The following is a 27,186-nucleotide window of genomic DNA, read 5'->3' as shown; positions in this document are numbered from 1 at the left end:
AGGGAAGCACGATTTAATAGAGCGAAAATTAAAAAAAACAACTGCGTATGGAAGTTTCTAAACCCGTTATATATCTCGAAACATTTGCTGGACATATACTAATAGTACATTATTAATTGAAAAATGTTCGCAAAAGCTATAGTAAATGTTGTATGTGGTATTAAACTTTATTCAAATTAGGAAGCTACCAAGTTACATATTGCATAGTTAATTTGTTATTTGTTTTTTTTCTTAATAAATCGCTTACTTTGTGTCGCCTAAAAATAAATGTATGCAAAGGTAAAAAGGTTGCATTTTAAAAAGTGACCATCCATCCAATAATTCGTACATCCGTTTAAGAAGGTATTCGCCATACAATACGAGTACATAGTACATATGTGTGTACATGCATTAATACGAGTACATGCTATATATGTAAAATCAATCGAAAATAGCCTGTGATAGAGGGTACAACTATACATGCATATCATATGGAACAGGAGGTACATTGCATACAATACCAGTGTCCAGTATACAGTATATATTGTATGTACATATATATGTAGTATATCTTTATAAAGCGTAAGAGAGGCACATAATTAGAAGTGCTCCAACGGCGGAGGAGGGGCAATAGAGATATAAAACATGAGCGAAACGGGCAGACATAGAACTTTTAGAATGTAACGTAACGCATCAACAATAGGTAATTCAATTCAATTCAAATAATTGCATAAGATATACCTACTATACTACATAGATATGTACATATGTATATCTACAATATATATAGGTATATAATTCCCCCCATATATTCTTCCACTTGTGTCGTGTGAGTATTAACAATTGTTTCCATTAGTTTAGCTACATTTTTGCCTTGATTTAGTTTACATAATTCAAAGGATTAAAACTCAAACGGATATCTGTATCTCTTTCGCAAATACAATGCAATGCATAATTCATATTGCAATGTACAATAATAATAATAGTATTTTACTTATGGAATAAAATAGTTTTTCCTTGACTGCTGCTTCCGCTTCAGTTTCGCTTCTTCTGCTGTTTTTGTTGTGTATGGTACAAGATTCAATATGTTATTACATTTGTTCAGATAAAAAAAAAAAACATACATACATGAATACACACATACAAGCGAGTGTGTTGTTCCCCCCTCCAACATTCGGTGTATGAGAGGCTCTTAATTTGGTTTACAATTCGTTTAGTTTAGCTATGAATGCCACTCGTTCAGCAAATACAACTTTTTGGAGGGGGGGTAGGGGAGGGGGGGTTGTTTCACCTGATTTCGCATCTATCTGTACTTCATTCTCCATTTATTGGCTAATTAGAATTGTTGTTTAATTGCTAGATTTGTTTATCATCAATCAGAAGGTCTGTCTGTGTGTACATATATGTGTGTGTAGAATTCCCCCCATGTGGTTTGTTGTTCGTGGTTCGTTGCCTGTCTATTGTCTGAATTCTGTTCAGGGGTACTGGGAGCCCAATAGGGCCACCAAACAGTTTCACACAAGTTTTGATGATGTTTCCTATTTCTGTATAAACGATATGTACGTCTAAGTGCTACTATGTAATAAACGCTGACTCCTTGAATTTTGGAATTGACATGAGATCTGCTTGAAAGCGGCCTCTGCTGCTCTGCTACTCTGCTACTCTTCTAATGGTATTTGGTAGTGTTCTGTTCTATCTTTTGCGAGCTACGGTCGTCGTCTAGGCATACAAACATATGTCTACTCTATGGTTTTTCTTTGGTTTTTCTTTTGTTTGGGTGCACTTAAACCTTATGTTTACGTTTACGTTACTTAATTCATTTACTCGTAATTCGAATGTGTACAAAGGACATTATGCCCGTACGATATATAATTATTAGAATATTTTTGGAGCTATGGAACATTTCGCTTTCGTTTCGGTTTCTGTTTAAACACATTTTCCTTTCCTTTCCGCTTTTGGTTTTTTCCTTTTTTCTTTTTCTTTTGGGAGTTTGTAGAGAGGGAGAGAGAGAAAATTGAGAGAAAAATAGAATGATTTACACGTAGAATGTTTCTGTTGCAATGGAAGCGCTTAGGTTTAAACTTTAAAGTTGATGAAGATCAATAATTGTACGCTTCGTATGGGAATCACACACACACAGACACTATACACTAGAGAAGAAAATCCGGAAATCAAACGAACGAATGGAGTGCTCTCCAGCTCTAGTCGATTTTCGGCCTGTTGCTCAAGTACTGCGATATATTTTCCAGCGGCCCCTGAACAATCACCATGTACTGCGATGGGAAGTCCCATATGATGGTGAAGTGGTACAGCATATTGGCAATGGCGATCAAATACTCAAAGAACGCGAACCAGCTGAAGGCTGCATGGGGGTAGAGATTGGTTCAAATTAGTTAAATATCTAAAACAAACTCCTGTTCTGTCTTGTACTTTTACTCACCCAAATCGTGACAGTAGAAGCGATGTTTGGCAAAGAAGATTAGCAGACCGATGGTGCTCAGTATGGAGGCCACAAAGAAGAACTTCTTCCACTTGATCGACTGCTGCTGTTGGACATTCAGCGACTGGCCAGCATTGAGGATACCATTCAGCTTGATGGTGGCCAGCATATAGCACAGCGAGCATATCATGAACGTGATGAAGATTCTCTCGTGCACGGCTGCCGGCAAAGAAATCCATCATTAGCTCAAATTTAAGTATTCGGTTTATGCTGTTGTATGCTGTGGCATGTGCTTACGATAGTTCTCCCGATTTGAAATATAGGTGACGCCGCCCAGGGACGCTATCTCAATGCAATTGAGCACCAGAATCAGATTGATCAGCCAGCTGGCCTGCGGCACCAGCTCCGGGCTGATCCGCTTCAGCTGCGACCGATAGTAGTTCTTGTAGACGAAGGCAATGGGGATGCGTGGTCCAATGTGTAGCGCAATGCTAAAACGCCAGAAGTAGCGCTGTGGACTGACGCCCGTAATTGCACTTATCGAGGGTATTATATTATATACCTATACAGCCGTTAAGGGAGAGAACGTTAACCCATTTCTTTCGGTGCTCTTTGGGGGCTATTCGGACACTCACGCGGCAATGTGTCTCGTGTACATCGTCGTACTGGTAGACGTAGGCGGTCACAAAGCACGTGAAGAGCGTCACCAGAGGCAGCAGAGCGGTCACTATGCAGATCTCATGGAAGCTGGCCAGATAGTGTATGGCCATGGGCTGCTGCTGCTGTTGCTGTTGCGGCTGCGCATCCTTTGTGGCCTGCAAATACGGGATGGCATTAGTAAATTGTTCGGGAGGGGGTGGGGCGGAGCCATCTATGGGTTCCTGTTTCGAGGAGGCTTACCTCGCGCTAATGAGTTAGGTTTTCTGATTTCAATTTGGTTAAATTAGCAACAATAAAAAGCGCTAAAAATAAATGTGAAAGGAGAATAAGAATAAATCAATAGGCGAACAAACAAAAAAACCCCATAAACAGAACAGAACCAAAGTTGATGCCAAACAACTATTTATAAATGCACACATATATGTGTACTCGTACTTGCTGATGAGACTCGTACGAAAACTGAATAATGAATGAAGACCGAGGGACCGACCACGAATCACAGCCTCCTACAGTGTGGAGCAGGGTAAATGGGGGGGGATTATAAATAAACATATCCTTGAGTGGGTGGCAAGGCCGTTTACCATCATGGCAAAGGATTAATGCCCAAAAATAGATCACGACTGGAACTGAAACTGGAACTCTCCATCCGTCCATCCATTCATCCTGACGTAATCAGGCTCACAGCTGGTCCCGGGTCCCGCATGCCGCCTGTCGCTCTCCAAAATTAATTAGCACCAAATTAATAGGAAGCGTTGGCGGCCAGGCGTTTCAAATGAAATTGAATGGGTTGTGATTAAATCAGGGACCAGACAGGACATGTCACGGAACATTGTGGCACACACAAAACCCACGCGTGCTGCCATGACCCATGGACATGCGAAGAGACAGCGACGGACAAAGAGACAAAGAGAGAGAGAGCGGTGGAGCAAGCAAGTGGCACGAAATACGATGGTAAGAAAAGTGATGGTGGGGTGGGAGGGCTCTGTAATTTCTGAATGATGGAAACATAACGGTAAATAACATTGGGGAGAGCAAAACAAATCGAAGAAAAACGCATTTCGAAAATTGCAAAACAAAAGCGAAAAGCAAAATGGAACAAGCCCACGTAAAAAAGCCATGGTGAAACGGGGAGGGGGTATGTACATGTTTGTGAGTGTGCTTGTGTGCGGCATGCGCAGCACAGGCGGGAAATGGGTCTTCTAACTGCGAAAATTACAGCAACGGAAGAACAAGGAGGAGGGATAAATAAAACAAGCACACACACATACAGGAATTTACAGACCACCCACGCTCACACACACAAATACGCAAACACCATGCATAGTCAAGCAGGACGGTGGGGTGGCTGGGCAGGGACAGGGTGGCAATGGCTAGAGCGGGGTCAGGTCATAAGCGTGCGCTCGCTGCCTTTCGGCTTTGGGTTAATGTTATATAATTTTTTGGCCACACACACAATCCACAAACACGCAGAAATATCAAGAAAAAAAAAACAACAATTATTGGCACACAGATTATTTGGTAAAATCGAAATGCAGGCAATTTCCATGGTTACACATGCTCTACTCCCGCTCTCACCGCCGTTGACGGATCGTGGAGGGAGCAGCTGTCGCCGCTGGATCCACCGCTTCCGCTGCAGATGACGCTGCCACTGCCACCGCCGCCATCACTGATTTTTCTGGATTTTGCCTCCGGTATCGCCCCGCTGCTATCTGCCGCTGATGATAAGACTGCACCACATCCTGTCCTCGTTCCCCCGGATGACGATGACGTTACTGCTGTCGAGTTCTGTATATTCTGCATATTTGTCGGCGGCGTCGTCGTTGCTGTTGATTGTTTGGCTGTGGATGATGCCCTTTCGCATAATTTGTATGCCCTGCTGTTACCGCCGAACGACGCGCGCGCCTCACTCGCAGCTGCCTTTTTTTAATGAAATTAAACACTTCGCAGTCAAGTCCAGCCCCCTTTTCGCTTTTTGCCCACCTGCTTTTTGTAACGAGACTTCGGTCACACTATTTGGCCGAAACAAACGTGGATGTACCGCTAACTATTGCGGACAGTGTGACCGTGGCTTTATCGATGCAATATACCGTTCGACCCTAAGAAATATACATATTTCAGATATATTTATTTCAAAATATACCGTAAATATACCGATGAACAAACGAACTTAGCGCAGCTAAGCCCCCTCGGCAAACGGCAGAAAATATTACTGATTGTAAATTCTTTTTGTAGATCCATGCCATCTTTCCTCTGAACTTAAAAGAACACGTTATCTTTCACCACTGCGCTAAAATTATTCAATTTTCATTATTTTCAGTGGAATATTAAAATGTCTGCGAAAATGAATCGAAGTCACGTATTAAAGATTTTTATTTAAATAATTATACCCGATACTCAAAATGAGTATTGGGGTATATTAGATTTATGGTGAAAGTGGATGTGTGTAACTTCCAGAAGGAATCGTTTCCGACCCCATAAAGTATATATATTCTTGATCAATTTCATTCTTTCTCGCTCTGTCTCTCTCTAACACACAGGTTTCATGGTCGGTTTTGCCAATTGCAAAATATGAGTTCAAGGGTCTCAGAACCTATAAGAGCCAGAGCAACCAAATTTGGTATCCACACTCCTGTGATATCGGACCTTGACCGTTTCGTGTCCAAATTTCGCCACCGCAAAGGATGAAAATCTGGGGCATCCACAAATCTCAGAGAGTATTAAGGCTAGAGTAACACTATAAAACGTATATCTCAGAATTTCGCCCCACCCCCTTCCGCCCCCACAAAGGACGCAAATCTGTTGCATCCACAATATTGCACATTCGAGAAAACTAAAAACGCAGAATCATAGATAACCACCATATCTAGCAGATTGCTGAATCTGGATCAGATCAGATAATTTTTATAGCCAAAAGGAACAAATCAATTTGCACTGGCAACGCAGCGCCCGACGTCACGCTCAGACTGACAGAAAGTCTCTCTCGCACGCACTCTTTGTCATGTCGTTTAATATAAGCGGCGTCTGCCGGAGGAGAGCCATACTGACTTAGTATCGGTTATAACTGTAGAGTTGCGGTGTCCGCAGCAACTCAAAACGTTCCCCCTCGTTTATATTATACATTTGTGTATTATTGTTACATATTATATTTCTTATTTATATTGAACCCCCATGCTAATCTAATGTACTAATTAATGTGTATTCAAGTTCAATTATGTTGTGGAGCTTCCTTTGGTTCATGGACCATAGATTTAGTAACTTGTAGAAGTATTTGTTCATTTGAGGGATGGGAGCGGATGGGGATTCTGGTTGCATATTGGGCTGCGTGCGTGGCTAGATCCCACGATTTAGACGGATTCAAGTCCCATGATTTCATTTGTTTCTTTCGTGTAGTTTTTCGACAACTAAGTCAATAAATTATGTTTGCAAGTGTGTGTTTGGGACGCGCTCCTGCAAAAGAGTTATATTCCTAATTTTATTTACTATTTCTTTTGTATTGCTTAATTCCATAAGGGTGTAGACTGTAGTGTGTGTTTTTGGCGAGTACTATTTCCACAGCTGCCCATGAACAATCTCCAGTATCATTTTGTTACGAAAATATCTCATGTGCTCCTGATTAAACGTCAGCGGCTTTCCCCGAGTTATATATTCGGCTGTCATACAGCTAAACACACCGCAGTCTGATCCGTTCGTTTGTTGCGGCCCATTCAACACATTTTCGATCTTAAAGCCGCTCATGTCGTATGGCTCATTGCGCTTGTCTAGCGACTCGGCCATAATGTAGTTCTTGAGGGCATCCAGGGCGATGTGATTCGGCTTTCCAAGCGAATCGTAGTAGAATATGGTCTTGTTTTTTAAGTGTATGATGGCCATGCACCAATGCATACCATTGCAGTGCACAGGCACTGGAATGATGTCGTTGCTCAGCACATCAATCTTACGCGTCCAGCGCTTGACACCATCGAACCCAACCTTGATGAGGCGTGGCAGAAAGAATGTGTTCATGCCGTAGACACTGGGCAGAATGCCCTTCTTCTGCTGCGAACGTTCGGTGAGCAGATTCATATAGAAATTGATCACTTCGTCGTTCAGCCAAAAGAGGCCGGTCAGTGTGCGAATATCCTTTTTAGTGATTGTAAGTCCATATTTGTTGATAACAGGCTGCAAACAGATAAGAACAGGACAGACACATGCATTAGAAGGATGAGGTAATATCGCATGGAATAGAGCGAGACAGTGATCATATTCGAATCAGAAATCTGTATATAGATATATTATAGATGGCATCGCTTACAGCATTATCTGGGCCTGTCACTATGTGTTGCACCTTCTGCAACTGCTCATCAGTGATTGGAATAAACTCAATTTCCTTTTCGTCTTCCTCTTTCGCACCGAAGTCCATCAATAAGGGCACGCATCCCATGTGGCATTTCAAGATGGTCCAGCGGAATGAACTCTCCAGACGGCGACGCTCTTCGGTTACCTTTTCGGCCCTGACAACACATTAAAAGACATTAAATTGATAGCTTAAATGGATACGGATAGATATACGTACTCGATGCAAGCCAGCTGACGCTTATGGTCGGCTTCAGCGCGTTGGCGCTGCTCGCGCTGTCTGAACGTCTGCTCGTAATCATCGCGGAAGAATATGCTTTCGCTGAAGCGCTTCTGCATTGCCTGGATTCGCTTCTGATACTCAGTTTCGCTTTTCGTAGCCCTAAGGAAGGAAAACATACTCATAAATTACTCAAGAACTCTCTCTTTCTCCTCCACTTACTGTTTCTGCTCGCTGGAGCTATCGTCCAGATCGATTATGACGGGCTGCGCAGCAGCTTCCGTGGTTTGAGAGGGCGGCGGACTGCCGCTTCCAGAGTTGCTGTCACTAGAATTTACTTCACAGACCGTCGTGCGCAGCATCGGTGGTGGCGGCGGTGGTGCTGGTGTCTGCGACTTTGGGCGCTGTGTCTTGGCCGTCTGCTTGGCGATTTCCAACAGTTTTGAGTACTCGGATCGATCTAGTCGCGTCTGGAAGCTGGAGCCTTCTGTGTTCTTCTTGGGCATGGAGTGCCAGTTCATGATCGGCAAAAGCGGCGGCGGGTTTGCCCGACTGGATTGGTTTGATCGGAGTTCATTGTAGGCTACGTTTTGGAGAAGATTATTATACTGCTCGCGCTCCGAGCGACGTTCCTCGTGAATGAGCAGACTGTCGTTCTGGGATCCGCGCCCGGCATGAGGGTGATGCTGATGCCCATTCATGCCGGGCTGTACATGCTCGATGAAGCCACTGCCACCCTGGCCCAGGCGCACTGCATCCGCATACGTGCGGCGTACAATCGATGAAGGATGAGCAGAACCATTACCCTGGGACGAGGACTGACCATTTAGCAGCCAATCGGTTGAGGAGGCAGTGGTACGTCCACGGCCGAACGACTGGAAGATGGAGCCATTGACTGGCGACTCATCATCGTCTGACAAGTCAATGTGGGTGCTGCTGAGGCCTTGATAGCGGATGATCTGCTGTGCGCTGCGCGGTTCATTGAATATTGACAGACGCTTGTTGCCCGACGAGGGGATCTGCAAACGGGACACGGGCCCTGGGTTCTGTTCTGCCATGGACGCGGTGGTGGTGGGCATGTCCTCGGCAATCGGATTCGTAATGTAACGGGGAAATGTGCTGTCCACACGGCGGTACTTGAAAAATGAGCACTCTGGTTTTTCGGTACTACAACTAATACAAAGCAAAGCAAATGAGTATAAATACTAGGTTAACGTTATTAAGGAGAATCAATTAAAATACTTACAAACGCTTCCTGGAAGTATTGTAGAAATGTGGTGCTGGAGTGTCAGTTCCGTCGCCGGTGCCGGCTGCCACGCGACGCTCTTCGCTGCTGCTTGGATGAACAGACAGCACATTGTATGTATATGTTATAAATGTAGGTTTGGTATACACAGATATATAATATATTCTCTATATATAATATATTCTCTCTTTACTTACCGAAGATTCTGTGTGGTGTCTATTACGTCGCCGGTTCCGGCTACTTCAGTGGCAGTTTCATCTTTCGCATGTGTCCAGCTGAAGAGGTTACGTAGTTTGTTTAAGAACTCCAAGCCCATCGAATCGCTTTCAAGTTTCTTGGCGAAAGAAGTGTCCTCGTGCAAGGCTATCAATGGGGGCAAATCGTCGGGGGACAGTTCGTGCTCCGACTCCACCAGCAGCCTCTTCCACAGCTCAAATACTCTGTCCTTGCTGATGGCAATGTCGATCAGGTTGTCGACGGTGGGAGTCTCTACAATCCGATTGATTGTCGTTGCAATGTGATGGAGAGCCAGGTAAAGGTTCTCAACGATGAGGCGCTTCTGTTCTTGTTGTGGATCTGGAACCTCAAAATTGCCTTCGTCAAAATCAGTTTGGGTTTCTTTTGTGTCCTTCTCAACGGCATCAATGGCTGGGTGAGGGTCAGGCTGTGGTGATTCCACAAAAGCTTCGATGGCTGGGTAAGGACCAGGCTGTGGCGATTCCACGAGATCTGCGGGGCCGGCAAGTGCCTCTTTAGGAAGAAGCAATGACAGTGCCGCCTCTGTCCGCAAATTTAATACAGACACGGCCTCTGGCAGCTGCTGTTCGATTGGGGGATGACTCTGCTGCTGAGCCTCGGTTGGGATGCTCTGCTGCTCAACTTCTTCTCCAGCCGTTGGCTGGTAGGTCTCTAGGATCTGTTTGAATGCCTCCTCTTCTCCAGCCGTTGACTGGTAGGAGTGTAAATTCTGTTCAACGTCAATCTCTTGAAAATGCAGGTCCTCTGCTGGCTTTTTAAGCGTGTGTATAATGTGGTAAGCGCCTTCAGTATCCAGGTGCTCGTATATTGTCTCGCACGCGCCGCTCGATCCAGTCTCGTGTGGTAGCTCGCTTCTTGTTTGTTCTTCTTCAGCGGCAATCTCTTGCGACTGCAGCTCTTTTGCCGGCTCAGGCGTGAGATACACGGGAGCCTCCTGCTCGGCGTGTGTGCCTGCCGAGGGATATTTCTCTGGGTCCCACAACTGAGTCGCCTTCTTCTCGTCGCTTCTTCTTTGTTCTTCTTCAGCGGCAATCTCTTGCGACTGCAGCTCTTTTGCCGGCACAAGCGTGAGATACAAGGGAGCCTCCTGCTCGGCGTGTATGCCTGCCGAGGGATATTTCTCTGGGTCCCACAACTGAGTCGCCTTCTTCTCGTCGCTTCTTCTTTGTTCTTCTTCAGCGGCAATCTCTTGCGACTGCAGCTCTTTTGCCGGCTCAGGCGTGAGATACACGGGAGCCTCCTGCTCGGCGTGTGTGCCTGCCGAGGGATATTTCTCTGGGTCCCACAACTGAGTCGCCTTCTTCTCGTCGCTTCTTCTTTGTTCTTCTTCAGCGGCAATCTCTTGCGACTGCAGCTCTTTTGCCGGCACAAGCGTGAGATACAAGGGAGCCTCCTGCTCGGCGTGTATGCCTGCCGAGGGATATTTCTCTGGGTCCCACAACTGAGTCGCCTTCTTCTCGTCGCTTCTTCTTTGTTCTTCTTCAGCGGCAATCTCTTGGGACTGCAGCTCTTTTGCCGGCACAAGCGTGAGATACACGGGAGCCTCCTGCTCGGCGTGCGTGCCTGCCGAGGGATATTTCTCTGGGTCCCACAACTGTGTCGCCTTCTTCTCGTCGCTTCTTTGTTCTTCTTCAGCGGCAATCTCTTGCGACTGCAGCTCTTTTGCCGGCTCAAGCGTGAGATACACGGGAGCCTCCTGCTCGGCGTGCGTGCCTGCCGAGGGATATTTCTCTGGGTCCCACAACTGTGTCGCCTTCTTCTCGTCGCTTCTTTGTTCTTCTTCAGCGGCAATCTCTTGCGACTGCAGCTCTTTTGCCGGCTCAAGCGTGAGATACACGGGAGCCTCCTGCTCGGCGTGCGTGCCTGCCGAGGGATATTTCTCTGGGTCCCACAACTGTGTCGCCTTCTTCTCGTCGCTTCTTTGTTCTTCTTCAGCGGCAATCTCTTGCGACTGCAGCTCTTTTGCCGGCTCAGGCGTGAGATACACGGGAGCCTCCTGCTCGGCGTGTGTGCCTGCCGAGGGATATTTCTCTGGGTCCCACAACTGAGTCGCCTTCTTCTCGTCGCTTCTTCTTTGTTCTTCTTCAGCGGCAATCTCTTGCGACTGCAGCTCTTTTGCCGGCACAAGCGTGAGATACAAGAGAGCCTCCTGCTCGGCGTGTATGCCTGCCGAGGGATATTTCTCTGGGTCCCACAACTGAGTCGCCTTCTTCTCGTCGCTTCTTCTTTGTTCTTCTTCAGCGGCAATCTCTTGGGACTGCAGCTCTTTTGCCGGCACAAGCGTGAGATACACGGGAGCCTCCTGCTCGGCGTGCGTGCCTGCCGAGGGATATTTCTCTGGGTCCCACAACTGAGTCGCCTTCTTCTCGTCGCTTTTTCTTTGTTCTTCTTCAGCGGCAATCTCTTGGGACTGCAGCTCTTTTGCCGGCTCAAGCGTGAGATACACGGGAGCCTCCTGCTCGGCGTGCGTGCCTGCCGAGGGATATTTCTCTGAGTCCCACAACTGAGTCGCCTTTTTCTCGTCGCCTATTACAGGGATTAGTGCGTCGATGTTTGCCGAAGGATATTCCTCATTGGACAACGACGAAGTCGCGTCCTCTTGATTCGTCTCCGAATCCCCTGCCAGAGATAAAGGCGGGGAAAAACCCGCTTGGACCCTTTCTTCGTCTGACTCGGTAATTTCCTGGATCTCGGATTCGTCTGACCTTAACTCTGTCTCTGTATCAGAGATATATTGGAACTCTTCTTCCTTGGAGTGGGACTGGGATGATATGTCTTTGGGCGGTGCGGTGGAAGCACAGTCGTTCGGTTTAAGCACCTCGTGCTCCTCGTCTCCTTCCTCCTCTCTCTCAGGCGTGGATGAGACGTTATTCTGTTGGGGCCAGTCCTTGTTTAATGGGTTGGAAAGATTTGGAAAAGAATCCTTGCTCCCGCACTCCAGCCAGGAACGATACTTGCTAATTTTCTTGCACGGCAGCAGTTCCTCTTCCTCCTGCTTCTTTCGTTTGGGCGCCACACCCGCTCCTTTTTCCGCTGCGAAGTGTTCCTCGGTCGGAAGCCTCTCCTTTCGCCCAGTTTCGGCTACGTAAGAGGGTGTTAAGGGATATTTCAATACCTGCAATTCCAGGTCGATCTCTTCCTCTGATTCTTCGAGGTCTTGTCTTTCTTCTTCGCTGAGCCACTCGCGCACTTTATTTATACGTGTATAATCGGGAGATACACGGTTTGAATCTAACAGCAGGTCCTGCTCATCGACTATTTCAATAACCACAATCGAGGGCGCAGTACTGTCCTCCGAGATAGTTGCAGGCTTCTGCGGATCGTTGTTGTTCAATGTTATTTCCGGTTGGATGTTGTCGGGTTTCTGTTGTCCCTCTGTCTGCGAGTCTTCTATACCGGTGCCAGATACCCCCACAATCGGATCAATCGGATGCGGACGTTCGGGCTCCTGCTGCTGCTCGTTGTCGTCGTTCAGTTTTACGATATTATCGGGTTTCTGCGGTTTTTCTGTTTGACGTTCTTCAGAAAGGTCTGGTGGTGCAGCGTTGCCAGATATCTCGAAAGCACCAAGACCAGTCGGTACCAGCTCACATGGATCACTTGGATGCGGATTCGGATGAGTGTGTTCGGGCGCCAGCTGCTGCTGCTGCTGCTGTTTCTCTGGCTGTGGTTGTGGTTCTGGCTTTATTTGTATGCCAAAGTGTTGTTCTGCGTGTATTTGTGTATATAGTGGCTCATTGCCGTTCCCATTACAATTTTCATGAGCATCGGGATTGTCTTTGTTCCCCGCCTCCTGTATGGTGCCGATGTCTACCACAACTAGGGTCGGCGTGGAGTTCGATTCATAGCAATTTTCGGCGGATCCATTGCTAAGAAAATCGTTTTGCGCGTTTTCTGATTGCCCGAAGTCCTCGGGATTATGCGACATACGGGTGTCGTTTTGGTTTTCACCTGCACACAAATTCTGCAAGTGATCAGAAAAAATTGACATTTTACTCGTGCTATTATGTACAAAAATTCTTTTCAGCCACGCATCCGAAAACCCTTGCCTTGTTTAATGCCAAATGAGAGACAACAAAAAATTTGTGTGCAGTGCATGCCGGCTGCAAGTTTGTTTTTTACCCCCGACTTCCAGACGCCTTTCTGGCTTCCCGCTTTTCGCGCATACCAACGTTCGCCGCCGCTCTTAACATTGTTTCCTTCCCCCCCACTGTTTTCTCGGTTTTTGTGTGGTGCGTTGTTTACTTACCGCTTGAAAAATTGTTTAAAAATTAAAACACACTTGAAACTCGAATTTCTGTCTAACTAATTTTTTCTCCTTTCTCACATCGCTTGCTTTTAGGTGGACGTTCAGAAGTATACCGACATACGTCACAGTTCCAAAACATACCGAAAATATACTGACAAATTATTTGTATTCATAAATCCATCACATTTCTCGATTTTTGTGTTCGGTTGAATATTACTAGTTAACTAGTTCACCCTCATGTGTGAACGCATAATTTTACCTTATTATTAAATAAATTTCCTACAAGACTGGTTCAATTTAGGTTCTCATCTGTATTGCATTGCTTCTAAAATAAGTTTTACGAAAAACCAGTCAACAACAATTTCCATTAAATTAATGTTCTTGCATGCTAACTACGCGCTAACTATACATTTGTTACATATTAACTACATTGGCATGTAATTACCAAAGGTAACGCCTGAAGGGGAAATGTGTACGTTTCAAAAATATTTTGGCCTCCGTTATCCGCATTTTTTCAGAAATTATTGAAAAAATTGAGATTTTGATCGCAAACGATCAGGAATTCGATGCTGATCATGAATTACTATTCGATGTGGCCTGTGACATGGCTCTGAGCGAAATTTCTACACGGTTTCTACATTGCTACATTGGACAAGAGTGGTGAGTCCATAACGCGTCTTAAAATATACTGGAAAGTACTAGAAAATACTATGAAAAGCATAAAATTTGCATGGTGTGTGAGCTAGACATGGTGGCAAGAAAATCAGTGTGACCGACCCTCAGAAATATACCGTCTCATTTTAAAAATATACTCTAAATATACTGCGAAATTCAATTCCTATTATACATATTCCCTGGTCTGTTATAATCCGTGGAATATTCAGCCCTGCCCACATAATTTATTCCGATTAATGAATCAATTTTCTTGTTTTGAATACTTGACTTTTTTTTGCCTTCATTTTAGTGCCTCAATAAAGCGTCCCGTATATCGATAAGAAATTATAATAACTTTTAAGAAATCTATTTAAACACTTCAACGACTTGAGGTAAATGGAGGAAAATATTACTGATTGTCAATTCTTTTTGTAGATCCATGCCATCTTTCTTGTGAACTTAAAAAAAAAACACGTTATCTTTCAATGATTCAATTTTCATTATTTTTAGTGTATTTTTAGATATTAAAATACCCGCTTGGTCTACGATGGGTTAATCGTTCTCCATCAAGGATGGGAAATAATATTCCTAATATAATATTTTGAGTTGATATTACTAGCTAGCTAGGACTTCCATACCTGAACACATAATTTTTCCCGATTGATGAATCAATTTTGACCGGCTATTGAATTTTGTCTAAAAAAAACTCGAAAGAGTTAAAAAAAAACCTAAGAGAATAATCATCCAATTGATCAATTTTGTCAACCGGAGTATGGGCATTTTTATATCCTATTTTGATAGTTTCAAATGAATATGCTGTTTTCAAAATTGGTTTAAAACGTAATCAACAAATACATTTTCTCAAATTGATATGTTTTAGACGTATTAATGCATTTGATTAGTTTCTTGTATATAAATCCTGACCCCGATACCAATTCATGGACTCTGTAAGAAGACCAATTACCTTCAAAATATCGTAGAAATACCTTTTAAACAGAGACTGACTAGTTTCTGCATTCATTAGAGCCTGGAATGACAAACATTTCCACAACCCTATAATATCCAATAAATGTTTATTATCATTGTTGCTCGTTTCGCGGCACATGTTCTGGACCATACAAATTGAATGATGCCAACGGTAAAACAGGTGTCGCTGTGTCCCATATGTGGGATGATGTGGTCGTGTCATTGTCTTTTTGCAATCTCCCTGCTAACTTTCTTTAGTTAATTTCTTTATTTTGTAATATCACCAACGAGCTACAACCGAAAGCACGAGAACAACGAAAACTCCAAGAGATACGGACGCAAAGTAGGTGGAGGAGGAGGATGAGGAGGACCGGACCGGTCCGGACTTAATCGCTGCCCTGGCAGCAGAAGAAAAGAAAGTTCCAGAGCAGCGTTGTGGCACCATAGAGGGCCCCGGCGAGGCCCACTGTGGCCTGGAAGGAATACCGCACGACCACCCAGTGGGCCAGAGCGCCCCAGACGAGGATCAGTAGGCCGTTGGTGAAGTGCACTGGCCGCCGGATGGCGGTCCAATTGGCCCGCGTCATCCCCATCTGGAAGACAAGCTCCTGCAGAAAGGCGGTGACCACCTGGCCAAAGCCTAGCAGTACAGCCGAGACGCTCAGCAGCAGCTTGGACGTGGAAAAGCTGATGACTGTGGGTGGGAAGGTGTAAGGGGTAAGGGGCTTGTTTTCAGGTTAGGGTTCACAGGCACTCACAGGTCAGGGCCAGGCATTTGCAGATGCTACCCATGGTGTGCCACTGGAGCTTGTGCTTGTAGAGGCTCGTCCCGAAGCGCGGCGTCATCAGCGAGAAGCACATCCAGGGGAAGGCCAGCAGCGAGAACAAGAATGGAATTTCGGCATTCTTGAGCGCATGATGGGACACCGCCAGTCCAGGCAACACGGTCAGGCACATCACATAGCTGAAGATGTCGGCGGACAGGAGCAGTGTGGTGGCATACAGCTGCGGCACGAGCAGCGCCTGCTGCAGCGGCATGGCGATCTTGTCCAGCAGATTCCACCACAGGTGCGAGGTCACAGCCCGCGACATTCGACGAATTCGATGCTGTTCGGGGTTACAGAGCAATAGGGGAGCATTAGCAATGCACTAGCAGGGGCGGACATGTCCGACGACTCACCAAATTGGCATGATTTGGTGGCAGCGGAGAGGAGTTGCCCGTGCCCGTGCCCGGGTGGGGATTGAGCGGAGACTGCGGCGGATAGAGGCGGCCGTTGGAGAGGGACTTGTGTGACATCTGGGACACGGACATCCCATAGTTGTCGATGGTGGCATTGCTGGAGCGCATCATGGACACCGTCTCATCCTCCTCGGGTATGATCTCCATGATTTCAACGCCATTGGGATTCACGTACGTGACATACGCCTCGTCCGTGGCCAGCATATAGTTGCTATGCGTGTCGACGACGGCGGCGGCCACCACAGCGGCCCCGGGCGTGGGCCCCCCCACCATGGCGACCATCTCGGTGGCCGGATTTCGCCAGGAGAGCGTCTCCAGGCCGTCCATCTGGTCGGCCACCAGGTTGGCGGCCAACGCCGCTCGCAGCGGCAGGGCGGCAAACCCCGTCTCCGCCTTGATCACCGATATTCGTTTGGTTGTGAAAGCATCCTCCCGGTGCTTGGTGATGATCAGGCTGAGGGGGATGAGGTTCACCAGCAGGGCGGACATCAGGACGATGGACTGGGCGGTGCCATAGAGGGTGCGCAGGCTGGTAAAGACGAACGAGAGGAAGAGTTGGCAAAAGGCCTCGCCGCACAGGTGAATCGTTTTGCGCACGTATTTGTCCTCCCGCGGACGCACTGCCTCCAGTATGACATGGGTCTTCCACAGATACAGGCTGGAGCCAATGCCTGCAAAGCATCCATAGAAGACTATGGCCACCGCCTGCGTGGTGGTGGTGACCACTATCCAGGCAGAGGAGAACAGTATGCCGCTGACCATCAGCGACAGGCAGGCGATGAGGGTGGCCAGCAGGAAAACTCTCCGGTACTGTGTCGTCTCCCTGGAGCGACCACCATACTCTGTGTCCAGATGCTCCATGATCGAGCGGCAGAGCTCGCCCGTGGCCTGGTAGACGATCGCGGGCCATATACGCAGTACCAGATCCTTGTCCGACTCCACAACGTTGCCATACAGGTATGCGGGCGTTGCCAGAAAGGCCTGCAAGAGAGAGTGAGAAGGAGAGACATTAAAATGGAGACTGAAAGATAAAGAGACGAGATTTTAATGCGATTTACGTGGATGGCAAAGCCGCAGAGCATGTACTTCTGTTGGATGTGCTTTTTGACCACTCGCCGTCGCTGGATGCCAGCAGTGGCCCGGGCAGTGGGTCGGCGAACACCCACACCCACGCCCACACTCGTTATTCCTGTCGGCGTTGCCATGTACTCCGTATCCCTGTCCCTCCCTTTGGGTGTTGCCATCCCTCTGAAAGCTGCTTTTGGCCGAAGAAGAAGATCCGTGTATCCGTATCCGTATCCGTATCCGTTTGCTGGGCGTTCTATGAATTTGTATGCGGTCCAATCCGTCTAGCCGTGAGCAGGCATCATCATTTACCAAGCCACAAATCCGCTTAGGTAATGGCCAACAGAAAGCTCACCCACACACAGAGACGCCCTGCCAGCAGACGCCGAGAGTTCGGTTCGGTTCTGATAACAATCAACTCTTATCACTCATCCACCACCAGAGATACCCGTACCCGTACCCGTACCCGTACCACCACATCGTATCCCTATCTTTGCTATATATTTATCTGCTGCATGTGTAGCCGTGAGATTAACGTCAGATATGCAAAGCGTTTTTGCCTGCAACTCCGTCAGCCAGATGCCAGACCACAGCCCCACAGCTCCATCGTCAGCAGAGGATTATGTTTATGGCCAGACGTACGCAGAACCATAGCTATACCCATACCCATAGCCATAGACGAGCCAAATGATTAGGCACTGGTCGACACGCAGATAAATGAAAAACACTCATTTGTGGATGGCATTGTATGAGTATTCTTTTGCCCCCCAAAATGGTGTCAACCATTGTTTGTTATGTGGAATCTGTGGGAGTGTGTTTGGGATTGATTTTGAATACTTTTGGATATGGAATATCCAAGATAGAAGATAGAATCTTAGGACCCACTTTTAGCACATTAAGAGTGGCAATTTTCGCATTCACTTCAAAGCAACGGATGATTCACTTCGGAAGATCGTTTTAATTCGAGCTTATTATTAAATAATATCCTTTCTAGCCAAACTATTCTTAGCACATCTGTAATATTTTTCCATCGTGTAAATACCAGAACCATTCGTGACGAATGGTAGCTGTTCGTGTCATTCGTATGGAATGGATTCTGTTCACTAATGGGAAATTTGTGCTGCTAATCAATTTATCATATCTGTCTCCAGATAGGTGTGCTGCCTCACTGGGGGATGGCATTTGTGGAGTAAATCCATGAGCTCCATGGAGAGCAGGTTTAGATAATGAAATAATTATTATTCATATTGAAAGATAGAAATGAAAGATGCATTTTAGAAGCAGAGCAGAATGAACCTTTAACAAATCCCTTTAACATCTGTATTTACGTACGTACTTCACCTCCATTTCCATTTGTAGATTTTATCTGTATCTTTTTGTTATTTTCCACAAGCTGGTATAGATATATATTTAGATATATCAAAAGATAGACAGTTGATCCCACTGATTAGAATGGTGGGGATCTTTCTTCAGCTTCACGGAGGATGCGTCATACTCTTTGGGTGTGTTTTTGTTATTCCGTCCCTCGGACATATCGTATCGTATCCGTATCGTGATGTGATGTGATGTGTGATATTAATCAAAAACAGTAGCAAAATCTGAGTGCAAACAGTCCTATCTTGACCTCCACACCCCAACGCTGGGGATACTTATCTCCGGGGAGACAAAGGCAGAGAAAGAGACAGGGAGAGAGAGAGAGAGATCTATCGCCGTGATATCTTTACACACTTCCGTTTCATATCCGTGGACTAGGAGGTGGTGCGAGGTGTGGGCTAAGTGGTTTACAACTGTATTTTGCAATTTATCCGGAGTCGTCAGAGAGCGGGGAACAGCACATTTTTTATTTGCACCATATACCCGTTACCCGTAACCCGTAACACGTTACCCTCAACCGTACCCACAGCAGTATCTCTGGGCTATGGAGACGATGCGAAGGCAAGGTGCTAAGCCCCGATAGATAAGGCGAGCGCCTCGCACAGCATCCAAGATTTTCGCTATATAACCGAGCGGGGGCCGTGTCATCAGCTCATACAACGATCGACCGACGTTAGCCACTGGCAACGATGACAACGACAACTAGAACCAGAACCACAGAAACCACAGAGACCACATTCACGGTGCGAAGAACGATGACCAGCCGTAGCGGAAAGTTCTCGATGGCCACTTCCATTCTGCTGCTCTGCGCCGCCTTGGTAAGTGTATCCGTATTTTGAGAGGATGACGATTGGGCTGGGGAATGACCAATAGTAATTGCAATTGCAGCTGCTGACAAAGTCCTGCGGCATCCTGGCACTTAGCGGCGATGGCAGCAGCGACAGCAACCAGCTGGGCCAGGCAGATCCCTGGAGCGATCCCACGACCACAACCCTTGGCCAGGAAACCGAGGGCAGTGGCGGCTGGGAGACGACCACCACAATCCAGGAGGAAGAGACCACGGAAGCACCCACAACGCCTGAACTGGAGACAACCACGGCAGAGGATGAGACATCCACCGCTGGTCAGGAAACAACCACAGCCAGTCAGGAGACATCCACAGCAGCTGTCGAGACCACCACTGCAGCTCCTCTTGAGCCAGAGACCACCACAGGAGCTCCTCTTGAGCCAGAGTCCACCACTGCAGCTCCTCTTGAGCCAGAGACCACCACAGGAGCTCCTCTTGAGCCAGAGTCCACCACAGGAGCTCCTCTTGAGCCAGAGACCACCACAGGCGCCCCAGTTGAGCCAGAGACCACTACAGGTGCCCCCGATGAGCCAGAGACCACTACAGGTGCCCCCGATGAGCCAGAGACCACTACAGGTGCCCCCGATGAGCCAGAGACCACTACAGGTGCCCCCGTTGAGCCAGAGACCACCAGCAATCAGCCCGAGAGCACCACCGCTGGTGCCGGCGATGAGTCACCGGCAACCACCACTGAGGAGCCAGCCCTGGGCACCACTTTGACTCCTACGCCCGAGCCCGCGCCCGTGCCCACGGTACCCGTCTTCGAGTGCCAGACGGCAGGACTCTTTCCGCATATCGGCAAAGACTGCAGGCGCTACCACAAGTGCCTGTGGAATCCGCTGCTGCGCCTGCTCCAAGAGCAGGAGATAGTGTGCCCTCCGCTGACTGCGTTCTCGCCCACGCTGCGCCGCTGTGTGCGCGACGTGTCCGTGTGCAAGGACGACGAATTCGAGTGCCTGGCCGTGGGACGCTACGCGGGCCACGACGACACCTACTACTACAGCTGCATGGCCAGCCTGCAGGGCGGTCTCCACAAGTTCATTGTGCGCTGCTCCAGCGGCCAGCGGTTCGAGCCATTGATTGGCGGATGCTGGCGGTATGACTGGACCCAGATTGTGCCCGGACAGGAGGCGCTGGAGGTGAGCGACCTGGCGGCCATCAAGCGGGAGCTGAAGCTTTACAAGGCGGAGGAGAAGCTGCGTCTGAAGGCCCTGAAGGAGCAGGAAAAGCTGGCCCGCAAGCAGCAGAAGCTGGAGGAGCAGGCGGCCAAGAAGGCGGCCAAAGAGCTGGCCAAACAGCAGGCCAAGGCCGAAAAGGAGGCCGCCAAGGCCGCCAAGGAGCAGGCCAAGGCCGACAAGGAGGCCAACAAGGGCCCGTCCATCGAGAGCACCGAGTCCGACGAGGAGCCCAGAGGCCTTTTCTGAGACGTCTGAGAGATAAGCCCCCCCGCCAGGAGGAGCTACTCCTCCACTACGTTGGTCCATTGCCCTTTTCTTATGATATCTGCTATAATTCTGCTGCCAATTTTTGTGTCTTTTTTTTTGTAATATATGGTATTAATAAAGTTCTGGAAACTAGACCAAATAATGTTAATATCTTTGTGAAAAAAAAAACGCAAGATACGATTCTTGGAAGACACAGAATCTTAAAGCTCTCAAGAATGCTCACTTAGAAGCGTTTTCCTCAGGTTAATCTTATCTTTTGATTTAGTATAGGGAAATCATAAAAGTAAAACAGAAGGACACATACATTCTGCCAGATGCGATTATTGGATTTCCTTCTTAGTCAGCCACGCAAATCGCTCCGTTTCGTGCTCAAGTTTTTGAAAATCGTAAGATTCATTCGATTTAAAAAATGCATTTTTCAATTAAAGATACAAATTTATAGTCATAGTTCATAGATTATTATACCATGTAAGCTAAAGTTTTAAGTTTATTTTAATGAATTTGAAATTTAAAACATTCCTTCAAAGAAATGTCTTCCACTCCTCGCTGCTCATAAATTTGGGTACTTCTTCCATGGTTTTTTTTTGTCTGCCAGCAAAATGGCTGCTCTAGCGCTTCCGTTTTCGTGTGTGTGTTCTCTCTCTCGCTCTCTCTAACTGCGAGTTATGTGCTCTCTCTCGCTCTTTCTCTCTGAAGAAATAATACCAAAGATCCCAAAATTCATGGAGTGCCTTCCATTTTCTTCTCGATGGCATCCGATTTTGCATTTCCGAAAAATTGAATGTATCTTCAAGCAGGTACTGCACATTTGAATCTGTATCTGTGTCTAAGGAACAAACGTCCAAGTTTCCTTAGACTTTTTTTTAGGGATTAACATGCATTTATTTGTGTTACTTCTGCTGCTGAATAATTGGAATTTTTGTATCTCTGTGTCTGTGTTTCTGGCTAGTCTGTATCTATGTACATATATCTGTATTTATTGGTGTGACTGGGTCTGCGACGTCGACGGCGAAGGCTGCTGTTGGCTCTCCTCTCGATTCTCGAACTGGCAAAGCAGACACGTCTGCTCCATCAAACAGTAGAGAACGGCGCAAGTCTCCAGCTTCTCCTCCCCGTCGCGGCGCAGCTCCTCCGAGGAATGGTCCTCCCGCATATTTTCGGGCAGAAAATCTATTGCCGAATGCAATGCGTGCTTGGAAATGGTGAGCAACATGTCGTAGTCGGCCCTTGTTCTCTCCAATGCGCCGGCGATTAAGTCCTGAACATCTTCCTTTTCTTCCAGATTCTCGAATATCTCCTGGGAAGGGGCTGCCATTATTTCGCACGAAAAACGACACCCGAGTGAACAGAGAGAGAATTCTGTTGTTGAAACGAGAATTTGAAAATTTCTGTTCCTTTAAAACGAAATTAATCTTTCGGTTTGTTTTAGTTTTCTCTGAATATTTCGGATATTTTGAAAAGCGATTGCTCGTGTCGCTGCCTGCTCGGTTACACCTGTTTCGAAAATGCCTTGGGCAGCTGAGTCGGTTCCCAGAATTCAACAACAATATACGCGGTCTGAGACGAAGGATAGCCCAAGAGAGAAAGAATTATAGTATCGAGAATATCGAGAAAACTTCAAATGGAATTTTTTCCTGATAAAATGTCTTGGGTTTTTATAGTCTTTGGTGAAAATATGAGCTCCAGAGTTTGCGGTTATTAAGGTAAGTACTCGCATTAACTAGAGATACGATACGGTTCCTCGAAAGCCCCTTCCCCAGATAAGGCCCGAGTACCGATTGATGTTGATCACTTATCTGGGAGGCACTTATCTGGGAGTAGTCATGCCTGCAGACGTTCAGGCCCATGCCACATTATTCTTTATCTGTGGGCGAACATATTCGCGTCGATCAGGCCGGCGGGTGGGCTATATAAGAGCCAGGCCAAGGGTCCGACCAGTTAGTCCGTCGAATCAAGTATAGAGAACCTAAACGAAACCGCAACCAAAACACACGCAGCCTGCTCGAAATGTTCAAGCTTCCGATGCTCCTGGGCACCACCGTGGTGGTGGCCCTTCTCCTGGTCTCCGGCGGCGCCCAGGCCGAGGCCTCCCTGTGCCGCCAGAGCGGGTACTTCGCACTTGTGGATAACACGCCCGAGTTCTATGCCTGCCGCGCATCTCCTGCCGGAGGCTTCTCTCTGCAATTCATGCGCTGCTCGGCCGGCAGCGTCTTCAGCTCCAAGGCTGGCCACTGCACAGAAGTGGCAGACCTGTCACTATTGGCACGCGATGATGGCAACATTGAGAATCCGACGATCCCTCCCAGCAATGTGGATGATAGTTCCTCGAAGAAGCCGGCTGAGGTAACCACACCTACGCCGGTCCCTACCGCCGCACCCTTTACTGACATCCCAGAGAACACCACTGATGCACCGATCAGTACTGATGATGTCTCTACCGATGATCCTTCGACTGATGAGCCCTCTTCAGATACCACAGAGAAGCCGGCTGATGTGACCACTGATTCGCCGATCTCTACCGAAGATCCTTCTTCAGAGAGCACGGAGAAGCCGGCAGAGGGAACCACTGGGTCGTCAATCGCTACCGATGATCCCTCTACCGATGATCCTTCGACTGACGACGCATCCACCGATGAGCCCTCTTCAGATACCACCGACTCCAGCGACTCGACCGACTCCAGCGACTCCACCGACTCTAGCGACTCGACCGACTCCAGCGACTCGACCGACTCCAGCGACTCAACCGATGATGGGTCCACCACTGCCGCCACCCCCATACTCGATTGTCCCACAATAGGCTTCTTCCCCATGGATGAAAACTGCGGCGAGTTCATCATTTGCTTCCAAAATGGCAATCATCTACAGGCCGCCAGCTTCAAGTGTCCCGAGGGTATGCAGTTCAATCCCGAACTTTCCTTCTGCGTCGCCGATTTCGACTGCACCGCCTAGAGAGATAGATAGAAAGAGAGGAAAGAGCAAGAGCTAGTGGAAGGGAGGGAGAGAACTGACGAGAGAGAGAGAGAGAGAATAGCAGAAAGAAAGAAAGCAATAAAACTATCCACGAAGCTCGATTATAAACCCAACCTGTATTTAATATATTTTTTTTTGTCCACAAAACCTTTATTTTGCTTGTGATTTTTTTTTTTTTTTTTTGAGTGAATAAATTGTAGAATAATTAATAATAATTTATTTGAAAATATATCTGGGGATCTTGATGGGTTTTTTCAAGTGTCTTGCGTATGACGGAAAATCAATTTCATTCGCATTATCCGTCATGGCGATAAGGAACCCATTAGGAACGGTACGGTCCGGTCCGGTACGTCTGTTTGATGGATGGATGGATCCACGGATCGCCTGTCTATCTTATCGACTGCCTGCCTGCCTATAACTATTTTTCAACTGACAAACTAGCCTGGCCAAAGAACTCTTAAAGTGAATTTGCTGATCACAAAACCGATTTGGAAAAAGAATGATATGAGTGTGGAAAGAACTAGCGAATGGGGAAATGATATGTTCGTTGGGCCCCTTGACTGCAGGAAGAATCTGAAACACTTAAGGACATTTGTTGAAATAGTATTTATGTATACATACCTTATAAAATATGACCTCTTGTTATTGATGGATCCTTACAATTATAGAGTACAAAATACTTCAATTCTTTTGGTCTCTTTGGAACTTGATTAGACCTCATTAGGACCCTTTAATGTTAGCATTATCTTTAAAGACTTCTTAGAATATTATCTTATCTTTCTATAAAAAATCCAATTATTGTATTTCCATTGGAGTACTTTTCTGTCTATTCCTTTACATTATTTTGTTCTTTTCTTAATGGGGGGAACTTCCTTTCTAGAGTCACGAGATGTTGTTTATACGAGTAGGTGCGTATCGGTGGTATCGTCCATCCATTCCATGAATGATACATTCAATCACGTGCCAGTGTCTTCATGGCGATTGTAAAAATTCCCGAGTTATCTGTGGCCAGTGGTCCGGGGTGCTTCATAAGCTTCCGCATGGGTTGGGGAGGATGGTCAGAGATCTGCCAATGAGTGCGATAAGTATGCAAGCACCGGGGCTCAATGAATTCTTAAATGAGTGAAAGTCTCCGCTCCACCGACGCGTCGGGGCACACAATGATGTTCGTTCGGTCTACTGGCTGGCATTGCATAAAGCGCCGCCAGAGTCGGGAATCGGGGGAATGCCGCTTGGTTGGACAATTGCGCATGCGCGTAGCTCGTTAAAGCGTTTTTCAACGGCACTGCTGCGACGACGAAGCGACAATTAAAGCAGGCCAAAAAACTCCGAGCGAACATTTTCGCACTGCCGATATTGGACGCAGTCCAGGCACGTACCTCCCCCCCGACCGGCTAATCTCTGGGTACGTGCTAGTCCGAGTAGTACCGCCATTTGGCCCTAAACGGTCATAGGCAAACAAACAGCAGATTGAGATTGATATTGAGATGGTGACAGCTTGCCCTCCATCCTGCATCTCGAACAGTGGCTCCCACTGTTTGACCACTTTCGTTTGTTCCCCCAAACAGAAAACCAAATGCGACAAACATTTTGGCGACACCCCAGCCAGCGAAAGATAAATGGCCAGCAGATACAATTGTATCTCTATTTGAATGTTGCCCCAGAGACAGACTCATAGCGGGTTATGTCATTTGCACATTTACACATTTATACATTTACACATTTAGACATTTAGACTCTCTCTCTGTGTGTGTGTGTGTGTGTTTTATGATATCTTTTATCTCGCTTTCAGAGCTCTGGCTCTGGCCAAGATCAACATTTAAATGTTGTACAATTATGCGAGAGCTGTCATCGCAAATGTGAAGCCTCCTCTCGAAACGAAACGAAACGCAGACCCCATTAAGATTATGTATGGGGCAGCAGCACAGGCACAGCTTCCTAGTAACGCTCGTACGTCGAGTAACTAAGCACGGCAATCATGAGTTGGAAATTAAGAAAATTGTCAACTCTAAAGGCAAATGCAAAAGTACCCGTACCCGTACTCGCATCTGCCTCAGTATTTGAACAATCTATTGATCTGCCTGCCAGTGATGCAATCCATTCGATAATTGAGGAAATCTTCCCATGATGGAATCTCAGGATGAGTAAATACTTACAATAATTAACTATTGGATTGCCGACATGGCCAGACAGAGAATCCCAAAAGATGGCACATTCAATCGATGATCACACAAACTTAGGAGTTTGTTTTATTTTTTAACGATGAGGCTCCTCCCTTAAGCTGTGGAGTATTCAAAATAATTGGAATACCTTTCTGGAACCGCTTGGCGTTTAAATTCATATATATATTATAATCGATTTTGAGTCGCGTATGTTTTGATGCTGCTCGGATATACATATGTATCACTCTTGGTTGGGCCTTTCAATAAGTTGACTCGTTTTCCATGCAATCACTGAAGACACACCTCAAGAAACTTTCTTACTCTGCATTTCCTTTATGGCTGGACCTGCTCTACTTCTCTCATTGCTTTTTATTTTCCGCACTTCAGCCTTACCACAATCCATACTTTTTTCTCATGGTTAGAAAATTCCGATTGAACATTGAGAATTTGTTCCATGTCCACTGGCGACCACAGACATTTCGAAACCAATTTTCATTGCAAGTGCTCTATTTTTGAAGAGCAAAAATATGAATTATTATTCCCTTTTCATGGATATTAATTTGTCCAAAATGTACATATATGTATTTTGAATCGTACATATTACCATCCATTAAAATGGATCTGAGAAATATCTTTTTGTGTGTTAGTGGAGTATCCTTCCAAGAATCTCAGGACACACAGGTCCCCCTGTGACGGACCCCCAATAAAATGTAGGACTTTTGTTTGTTTACATCTAAATACAGCTGTGCCCCAAATGGTGTATATTGAAACATGCCCCTTGGCCTGGTGCCCGATGCCAGATCGGGCATCTCTCTCTCTCTCCGTCGGTATCTGTATATCTGTGTCTTTCCCGGGGAGCATCTTCGTGCGGCGATGCTGCCCCAGAGTCGTTGTCACAGATATTTGCAACATTTTGCATGTCGCCTTTGAGCGAATGCCGCCCGCGAGCGCTCACGTACATCTATGGTCGGTACGGTGGGGCACGTCACGAACCCGCGACTCTCTCTGCGACTCTGCAACGCTGCCAGACTGTACGACTGTGCGGCTGTGCGACTGCGGACTCTCTCCTCTCCGTGGCG

At 46.8% G+C, this 27,186-nt stretch overlaps 5 protein-coding genes across 11 annotated transcripts; 2 read left to right on the top strand and 3 right to left on the bottom strand.

The window, feature by feature from the left end:
- Positions 1 to 137: 137 nt before the first annotated feature.
- LOC6901618 (post-GPI attachment to proteins factor 2-like) lies at positions 138 to 5,120 on the bottom strand. 3 transcript variants are annotated; one of them, XM_033381450.1, is made up of 6 exons: positions 4,655 to 4,720; positions 3,320 to 3,381; positions 3,055 to 3,234; positions 2,717 to 2,981; positions 2,420 to 2,638; positions 138 to 2,341 (listed from the first exon to the last, which is right to left on the bottom strand). In XM_033381450.1, exons 3-6 carry the CDS (start codon positions 3,187 to 3,189, stop codon positions 2,181 to 2,183), a joined length of 780 nt encoding a protein of 259 aa, XP_033237341.1. In that variant the 5' UTR covers positions 3,190 to 3,234; positions 3,320 to 3,381; positions 4,655 to 4,720; the 3' UTR covers positions 138 to 2,180. The 3 variants fall into 3 exon arrangements, with proteins under 3 accessions (XP_033237341.1, XP_002134288.2, XP_015041896.2); XM_002134252.3 differs by lacking the exon at positions 3,320 to 3,381 and having other exon boundaries at positions 4,655 to 5,120; XM_015186410.2 differs by lacking the exon at positions 3,320 to 3,381 and having other exon boundaries at positions 3,661 to 4,762.
- Positions 5,121 to 6,206: 1,086 nt separating this feature from the next.
- Ulp1 lies at positions 6,207 to 13,539 on the bottom strand. 2 transcript variants are annotated; one of them, XM_015186411.2, is made up of 7 exons: positions 13,385 to 13,539; positions 9,075 to 13,099; positions 8,878 to 8,967; positions 7,854 to 8,804; positions 7,632 to 7,793; positions 7,371 to 7,569; positions 6,207 to 7,237 (listed from the first exon to the last, which is right to left on the bottom strand). In XM_015186411.2, the coding sequence occupies exons 2-7, from the start codon at positions 13,061 to 13,063 to the stop codon at positions 6,623 to 6,625; spliced, it is 6,006 nt and encodes a 2,001-aa protein (XP_015041897.2). In that variant the 5' UTR covers positions 13,064 to 13,099; positions 13,385 to 13,539; the 3' UTR covers positions 6,207 to 6,622. The 2 variants fall into 2 exon arrangements, with proteins under 2 accessions (XP_015041897.2, XP_002134289.2); XM_002134253.3 differs by having other exon boundaries at positions 8,878 to 8,964.
- Positions 13,540 to 15,245: 1,706 nt separating this feature from the next.
- LOC4815213 (uncharacterized) lies at positions 15,246 to 17,699 on the bottom strand. The gene is made up of 4 exons (XM_001354967.4): positions 17,303 to 17,699; positions 16,185 to 17,225; positions 15,763 to 16,111; positions 15,246 to 15,698 (listed from the first exon to the last, which is right to left on the bottom strand). The coding sequence occupies exons 1-4, from the start codon at positions 17,486 to 17,488 to the stop codon at positions 15,391 to 15,393; spliced, it is 1,884 nt and encodes a 627-aa protein (XP_001355003.2). The 5' UTR covers positions 17,489 to 17,699; the 3' UTR covers positions 15,246 to 15,390.
- A 1,627-nt stretch (positions 17,700 to 19,326) lies between these two features.
- Mur18B (Mucin related 18B) lies at positions 19,327 to 21,109 on the top strand. Of its 4 annotated transcripts, none has more exons than XM_033383160.1 (3): positions 19,327 to 19,501; positions 19,572 to 20,076; positions 20,137 to 21,109. In XM_033383160.1, exons 1-3 carry the CDS (start codon positions 19,373 to 19,375, stop codon positions 20,952 to 20,954), a joined length of 1,452 nt encoding a protein of 483 aa, XP_033239051.1. In that variant the 5' UTR covers positions 19,327 to 19,372; the 3' UTR covers positions 20,955 to 21,109. The 4 variants fall into 4 exon arrangements, with proteins under 4 accessions (XP_033239051.1, XP_033239050.1, XP_033239049.1 ...); XM_033383159.1 differs by having other exon boundaries at positions 20,107 to 21,109; XM_033383158.1 differs by having other exon boundaries at positions 19,572 to 20,106.
- Positions 21,110 to 22,982: 1,873 nt separating this feature from the next.
- Positions 22,983 to 23,924, top strand: Muc18B (Mucin 18B). Its single transcript, XM_033384323.1, has 2 exons — positions 22,983 to 23,548; positions 23,693 to 23,924. The coding sequence occupies exons 1-2, from the start codon at positions 22,983 to 22,985 to the stop codon at positions 23,922 to 23,924; spliced, it is 798 nt and encodes a 265-aa protein (XP_033240214.1).
- The last annotated feature ends 3,262 nt before the right edge of the window (positions 23,925 to 27,186 follow it).

The sequence above is a fragment of the Drosophila pseudoobscura genome, chromosome X (assembly GCF_009870125.1).
Source record: "Drosophila pseudoobscura strain MV-25-SWS-2005 chromosome X, UCI_Dpse_MV25, whole genome shotgun sequence".
In the NCBI taxonomy this organism is placed as follows: Eukaryota; Metazoa; Arthropoda; class Insecta; order Diptera; family Drosophilidae; genus Drosophila; species Drosophila pseudoobscura.
This window is presented reverse-complemented; position numbering and strand designations above follow the sequence as displayed.

Coding starts and splice junctions, on each gene's coding strand:
- LOC6901618 (XM_002134252.3), bottom strand. CDS start 4,879: ATGCAGAATATACAGAACTCGACAGCAGTAACGTCATCGTCATCCGGG. Junction 3,235..4,654: donor TCCACGATCCGTCAACGGCG/GTGAGAGCGGGA, acceptor CCGTATTTGCAG/GCCACAAAGGATGCGCAGCC. Junction 2,342..2,419: donor CTTCTACTGTCACGATTTGG/GTGAGTAAAAGT, acceptor ACCCCCATGCAG/CCTTCAGCTGGTTCGCGTTC.
- Ulp1 (XM_015186411.2), bottom strand. CDS start 13,063: ATGTCGCATAATCCCGAGGACTTCGGGCAATCAGAAAACGCGCAAAAC. Junction 8,805..8,877: donor AATACTTCCAGGAAGCGTTT/GTAAGTATTTTA, acceptor GCTTTGTATTAG/TTGTAGTACCGAAAAACCAG. Junction 7,570..7,631: donor CGTCAGCTGGCTTGCATCGA/GTACGTATATCT, acceptor ATGTGTTGTCAG/GGCCGAAAAGGTAACCGAAG.
- LOC4815213 (XM_001354967.4), bottom strand. CDS start 17,488: ATGGCAACACCCAAAGGGAGGGACAGGGATACGGAGTACATGGCAACG. Junction 16,112..16,184: donor CACCAAATCATGCCAATTTG/GTGAGTCGTCGG, acceptor AACCCCGAACAG/CATCGAATTCGTCGAATGTC. Junction 15,699..15,762: donor CAAATGCCTGGCCCTGACCT/GTGAGTGCCTGT, acceptor TCCCACCCACAG/TCATCAGCTTTTCCACGTCC.
- Mur18B (XM_001354968.4), top strand. CDS start 19,373: ATGACAACGACAACTAGAACCAGAACCACAGAAACCACAGAGACCACA. Junction 19,502..19,571: donor TGCTGCTCTGCGCCGCCTTG/GTAAGTGTATCC, acceptor TTGCAATTGCAG/CTGCTGACAAAGTCCTGCGG.
- Muc18B (XM_033384323.1), top strand. CDS start 22,983: ATGTTCAAGCTTCCGATGCTCCTGGGCACCACCGTGGTGGTGGCCCTT. Junction 23,549..23,692: donor GCAGAGGGAACCACTGGGTC/GTCAATCGCTAC, acceptor GACCGACTCCAG/CGACTCGACCGACTCCAGCG.